The sequence below is a fragment of the Salmo salar genome, chromosome 06 (genome assembly GCF_965601325.2).
Source record: "Salmo salar chromosome 06, fSalSal1, whole genome shotgun sequence".
In the NCBI taxonomy this organism is placed as follows: domain Eukaryota; kingdom Metazoa; phylum Chordata; class Actinopteri; order Salmoniformes; family Salmonidae; genus Salmo; species Salmo salar.
In genome coordinates, this window is record NC_138296.1 from 17309146 (window position 1) to 17315953 (window position 6808).

The 6808-nt window shown below is 40.9% G+C and overlaps 1 protein-coding gene across 1 annotated transcript; it reads left to right on the plus strand.

Annotated features, from left to right (window-relative positions):
• Positions 1-558: 558 nt before the first annotated feature.
• On the plus strand, positions 559-5172 carry LOC106592142 (metalloproteinase inhibitor 2). Its single transcript, XM_014183453.3, has 5 exons — positions 559-825; positions 2376-2446; positions 3949-4051; positions 4617-4741; positions 4874-5172. The coding sequence occupies exons 1-5, from the start codon at positions 696-698 to the stop codon at positions 5045-5047; spliced, it is 603 nt and encodes a 200-aa protein (XP_014038928.1). The 5' UTR covers positions 559-695; the 3' UTR covers positions 5048-5172.
• The last annotated feature ends 1636 nt before the right edge of the window (positions 5173-6808 follow it).

Below are 6808 nucleotides of genomic sequence, written 5' to 3' on the forward strand. Positions count from 1 at the left end.
CAGCCGGGCTCTTTTACGCCCTCTTCCAAATGGATGCAGAGGATGCGCACAGTGCAACAATATGATGAAGTGTGAATATTTCTGCCACCCACACACAGGAAAACGGGTACAAATAAATGACATTATTACGTGTTCCACCACCCATGTTATTTACATTATTAAATGTCCATGTGGGCTCTGCTATGTCGGTAAAACCTCTCGTTCTCTCAAACAGAGAATTAGTGAACATAAAAATTAAATCAGGAGAAACGACAGGGATTATCCAGTCGCAGTACATTTTAATGACCTAAAGCATGACATTAGATTCTGTGGAGAAGAGAAAGTTAAGATATCAGACAGGGGAGGTGAGTCGGGGAAATGCTTTAAATCGAGAGGAGTCGATGTGTTCTGAAAGATGAGACCTTGAGGATCATAAGCAATAACGCTTTGATGTCATACAAGCAAACCACACACCTTGAATCCGAATGTGCACTTAATAGAACGCTCAGCCTACCACTGGCTTGGTTCTGACTGGGGAGGAGCTCACAGCCTGCAATAAAAACGGGCTGATTACATCGAAGGGAAAACAGATTTCTAGGTGTTAGTCTGTCTGGGAACATCTTTGAATGTTCTAGTGTGGTTTACAATACAACTGTTCTTTAGCTCCTGGAGTAAACATATCTTACGCGATACATTGTTGATAGATATTTTCCAAAATGACTTGGTCTATAAGCAGTTGTTTCATCACTCTGGTCGTTTTGTTCCTTTGGCGGATCGAAGACGTTGCAGAAGCTTGCAGATGCGCTCCTGTCCATCTTCAACAGGCTTTTTGCAGCGCAGACGTCGGTAAGGAAACTGCCAATATTTCTGACTTCTCAGGTTCTCAACTCCGGTCCTCGAGTTACTCCAACGGTACACATTTTTGTTGTATCCCTGGACAAGAACACCTGATTCAACTAATCATCCCTCAATGAGTTGAATCAGGTATTTTTGTCCGGGGATACAACAAAAAGTGTGCTGTTGGGTGTACTCGAAGGCTGGAGTTGGCAACCACTGGGCTACTACACTGTATCAATGCGCAACATGACCACAGAATTCTTCATGTTTATAATAATAACCATGACATGATCATTATATTTACATAATTAAGTAGGCAACAGTAAGATGGGCTACAGCCAGGGCTCTCCAACCCTGTTCCTGGAGAGCTGCCATCCTGTAGGTTTTTGATCCAACCCTAATGTGCTCACCTGATTCTAATAATTAGTTGGTTGATAAACTGAATCAGGTCTGTTACAACTGGGTTTGGATTGAGAACCTGCAGGAGGGTACCTCTCCAGGAACAGGGTTTGAGAGCCCTGGCTGTAGCCCTGGATGAGACCCTACTACACCAAGTGTTATATTTGCTTCTAGGCCTACACATTATGCCTACAGTTGAATTGTTTCATTTTATATACTACAATTAAGTAAATACATTCTTTCTACATTTAAGCCAAGGCATTCAGTTGTAGTGTAGACTATTTATTTAAATCAAATAGTGGTAGGCTACAGATCACATATCTTAATTTGAGCCAGTTTCACGCATCAGGAACATAATCCTGCAGCAACGTGAATTGTTATGCGATTATAATGAATTGATTTTTAGTTGTTAGGGTTGATATAATTTTCATTCGGGCAAATCAAGTCTGGCATTTTTTTTTGTGGAAATTAATAACTTTAGTTGGCTTTCTAAACCTTGAATACGCTACAAGTTTGCAGTTCCTGATGTGCAGGAAAATCCCTGCAACAGGATGATAAAATTAAGATTTGGCAACTGTCACTTTTCTTGGAGACTTCATTTATTTCATGTGCTCCTTAAAATGAATATCTCTACCTGACTTGTACTTGCATTAAGGAAACGCATATGCTCTGCGCAACTGTGGGCTGTGGCGCCATCTTGAGGTCTGAAACATTTGCCAAATGGTTTTGGAGACTAATGTCCTTTAGCTGGTAAAGCTGTTAGTAAAAACCCATTCTACTGTAGCTTCATTAGATCAGTATGTCTGCAAAACAAACTGTAATTCCAGTGATAAAAGCAACAAGTACTACTCTGGTGTACTGGTTCTGATGATGATGATGATAGACAACATCTGCAGACCAGGCGGGGCAGCATGGTTAACCAAGGTGTTGAATTAAAGGCAGATGACCAGAGTTAGGAATCTAGGACCTGGGGGGAAACTGACTCGTTTGTTTAGCCCAAACAGTGTGAACTTATCCACAAACATTTTTATGACTGTAAAATCTTGTCTGAAGGATTCTACTGTTTTATTTGATCTCATTACACCCTTAAACAATCAGTGACTGACTGTCCATTAAAGGGAAAATGATGTCAGTAGTTAAACCAAGTTTCTCTCTTCCAGTGATCAGGGCAAAGGTGGTTGGAGTGAAAGCTGTGTCTGGTAACACCAACTATGATGTCCAACAGATCAAGGTATGATCAGCCTTTTTATTAAGTTGTTGTTCCTGACTACATTGAAGCACACTGAACCCCAGTCTGACAGCTTCACTCCTTTCCCCTGGGCTCCAACCCTTCAATGTTTGCAGATCTGGGCTGGCATAAGCAGTGTAGTTGTGGAGCTTCCATCGTATGAAAAGGAGCTTCTGTAGAAATGGCTCATGCCTCTTGCTGGAAAGCACATTATTCAGTCGCCGTTCCTACCAGTCCTAGACTATGGTGACATCTATATGAATGCAGCTGCCATTTCATTAAAGCTTTTAAATGCAGTTTATATTACGCACTGCACTTTATTGCTGGTGATGGGGGTTTGGTAATCATCACTGCATTCCCTACCAGGAAGTTGGCTGGCTCTGTTACATTGGTTGATATATTGCCAGATTTTCATTTATAAAGCCCTTTTACTAAAACTCTCACTGTGGTTAACATTACTACTGACCTTTTAGACTGTCACGTTGTGGCAGAAGTCTGTGTATGTGTGTTCTGGGATGTCTGTTTCGATGTTTGTCTGTTTGGCTCCTGATCAGGGACAGCTGGTTATCGTTGTTCCTGATTGGGAGTCATATATATTAGGAGTGTGTTTGTCATCTGGGTTTGTGGGTTGTTTTCCTTAGCACTGCTATTATTGTAAGTATAGCCTGTTAACCTGTCTTTAGTCGTTCTTGTTTATTGTTTTCCGTGTTTGCTTTATTCATCATTAAAGATGAGTATTCACATCCCGCCTGCGTTTTGGTCTATTCAACAAGGCTACACCTGTGACAGACACTTTAGTTAGTCTGTCTCAGATCAGGATGGTTGACTCTGGATATTACATTGGTCTCTACTGAGTTGGATGAATCTGCCTGAAATATTTTACCATTATTTGTGGAATGATCTTCAAAATGTTCTGAATGTGATGTTGAGTCAGAATTGTTCGACTGTTCTGCTTACATTTTCTAACTTGATGTTTGTAATACGGGGATCTGTAAAAAATACCTTGGTCTTTTTATGACACCCTGATAAAATAAAGGTTAGATGAATAAATATTTGTTGCTCTGCAAACATCAAAAGCTGAGGGGATGGGGTATAGGGAGGGAATTAGGAAAGACTGACAGTGCCTGTGTCATGTCCTGACCCTAGTAAGATGTCATTTTCTATAGTAGATTAGGTCAGGGTGTGATGGGGGGCTGTTGTGGGTTTTCTATGTTTGAGTTCTGGTTCTAGTGTTTCTATGTTGAGGTTGTTTGGGTTGATCTCCAATTGGAGGCAGCTGATCCTCGTTGCCTCTGATTGGAGATCATATTTAAGTGGGGTTTTTTTCTTCCTGTTTTTGTGTGTGATTATCTTTTGAGTAGTGTTTTTGTATTGCATTTAGCTTCACTATAAGTAAAATATGAACACGCTGCATTTTGGTCCGATCCTTGTGACAGCTGCAGTCTGTTAGGTTCCAAACTGTAGATGTTTGACAGATCTTCCTTTCTCTCCTTGTGATTGGCTAGATGTTCAAAGGTCCTGACCGGGTTATCCACACCATCTTCACTTCATCCTCTTCAGCCTCGTGCGGCGTGACTCTGGAACTCACCAAGGAGTATCTCTTCACAGGTGTGGATCTCACTACATTACCCAGGTTCATTGCTATCACTGGTTAAACTGCTCCACCTATGCTTGTAGCATCATGGCCTATTCTAAACTATTACTTCATCTTGTACAAGAAATCAATTGCTTTAAAGAAAATACTTCATCTTTAACCATTTTAATTGAATCTATAACTAGGCAAGTCAGTTAAACATTCTTGTTTGCATTGACGGCCAAACGCTGACGAAGCTGTGCCAATTATGCGCCGCCCTATGGGACTCCCAACCACAGCCGGCTGTGATACAGCCTGGATCTTCAAGTTACGCTTTACAATACCAAATGTTATGAATTTAAATGTTTACAACTAATGCATCACTTATTTATTACGATAAATTCTAGTGTTCCAGGCTGCATCGGTATGTCTTCCTGCTCCAGGGTAAAGTTTCCATAAGGGACAGATTTAGGATCTGTTTTCCCCCTCCCCCAATCCTAATCTTAACCATTTGTGGGGGGGAAAGGGGTAACGGATCCAATATCAGCATCTAGGTTGATCAGCATCTGGGGTTGTTGACTCACTGTCTTCTGTCTTCAGGCAGGATGAATACTGATGGCAGGATGCGCATAGTCATGTGTGACTTTATTCAGTACTGGGAGGACTTGAATCACACACAAAGGAAGAGCTTGACTCAACGCTACCAAAGCGGCTGCGATTGCACGGTGTGTGTGATAGGAATTATAGTAAAATTGCATTACACCACTTTTGTTCAGTTTTCACTTTGTCACATTGAGTATTGGGGTAATGATCAGTCAGTGATCTGGATCTTTCTCTCTCCCTGCTCTGATCTACAGATCATCCGCTGCTCTTCCCTCCCGTGTCCCGTCAGCGCCCCAGATGAGTGTCTTTGGACGGACTGGTTGTTGGCCGATGGCCAAAGCGGACCCCAGGCCAAGTACTCTGCCTGTCTCAAGAGGAGTGACGGGTCCTGTGCGTGGTACAGGGAGATGGCTCCATCCAGGAAGTAGTTCCTGGATATTGAAGACTCCTAAACTCTATAGGCCTTCCTCTCACTGCTCCCTGACTAAAGATGCCTGCAATTTAAAAGCTGGTCACTTCTTGTGCAATAAAATTATAGTGCTCCAAGTGTTAATTTCTTGTGCTTGTCAGTTTTTAAACTGGAACCAAAGGTGTTATTGAAACCCAAAAGGGTGATCTGTGTTGGCCGACATGGTTGTGTTTCTAACTAGACCATTATTCCTGAGAAATGCCATCCTAAAACCTGGGGCATGTTCAGCTGGGCACAATATATTAGAATGAATGTTATAAACATGAGAAGGCTTTGACAAATGCAGGTGTGGTTCCCTTCTGCTCATTGAATGCATTTTAATTAAATTGCTGAGAACCCTCATGCTTGCTGACCAAAAGATTGTCGGAGTTTTCACAACATTTATCTTAAATTAAAAAAAATACTTTTTTCTCAGACTCACTACCCACTGGGGAATGTTTTCCATGTAATTTAACACTTGCATCAAAGTGAAACTGATTTTGGATTTGAGAAGTTAAATCTTTTTAACCTGACTCATTGACATTTGACAACTCAACCAAATGTCAATGAAATCTAGACGTTGAACTGATACATGCTGAGTGGGTAGACTATATGGAGAACCGTTCAGAATATTTTGTAAAGCTATGGAACGCATTTAACTAGGTGAGCAAGTTCAGAACAAATTCTTAATTACAATGATGGCCTAACCCGGACAATGCTGGGACAATCATGGCCGGTTGTGATTCAGCCTGGAATCAAACCATGGTCTGTAGTGACGCCTTTAGCACAGATGCATTGCCATTAGACCGCTGCGCCACTCGGGAGCCCTAATACATGCATAGTTGTCTCCTTTTCAGCACCAGTTGGTAATATGCAAATACTGAATTGTATATTTAAGGTTTAGAAAGTATTTAATAGTAAAGTGTTTTAGACTTGGTGAATTAAAAATACTGTTCTGGATTGACTGGCGGTGTCTGAAAGTAATGATGGACTATCATTTCTCTTTTCTTATTTGAGCTGGTCTTGAGATAATATGGATTTGGTCTTTTACCAAATAGAGCTATCTTCTGTATACCACCCCTACCTTGTCACAACACACCTGATTGGCTTAAATGCATTAGGATGGAAATTAATTAACACCTGTTAATTGAAATGCATTCCAGGTGACTACCTCAAGAAGCTGGTTAAGAGTGTGCAACGCTGTCATCAAGGCAAAGGGTGGCTACATTGAATCTGAAATATAAAATATTTGTTTAAAGCTTTTTTGGTTACTACATGATTCCATATGTGCTATTTCATAGTTTTGATGTCTTCACTATTATTCTACAATGTAGAAAATAGTAAAAATAAAGAAACCCTGGAATTAGGTGTCCAAACTTTTGACTGGTACTGTACATCTGTCCAAATGAAAAATAACATATAGCTGGCTAAGTCAAAATTGTCCAAACCGAAACGGTCACAACTGCAACAATTGACACCATACACTGCTCAAAAAAATAAAGGGAACACTTAAACACAATGAAACTCCAAGTCATTCACACTTCTGTGAAATCAAACTGTCCACTTAGGAAGCAACACTGATTGACAATAAATTTCACATGCTGTTGTGCAAATGGAATAGACAACAGGTGGAAATTATAGGCAATTAGCAAGACACCCCCAATAAAGGAGTGGTTCTGCAGGTGGTGACCACAGACCACTTCTCATTTCCTATCCTTCCTGGCTGATGTTTTGGCCACTT

Bases quoted from the DNA above. Each gene is read 5' to 3' on its own strand.
- LOC106592142 (XM_014183453.3), top strand. From the start codon at position 696: ATGACTTGGTCTATAAGCAGTTGTTTCATCACTCTGGTCGTTTTGTTC. The intron at 826-2,375 runs GTAAGGAAACTG...TCTCTCTTCCAG, and splicing joins TTTTTGCAGCGCAGACGTCG to TGATCAGGGCAAAGGTGGTT. The intron at 4,052-4,616 runs GTGTGGATCTCA...TTCTGTCTTCAG, and splicing joins CAAGGAGTATCTCTTCACAG to GCAGGATGAATACTGATGGC.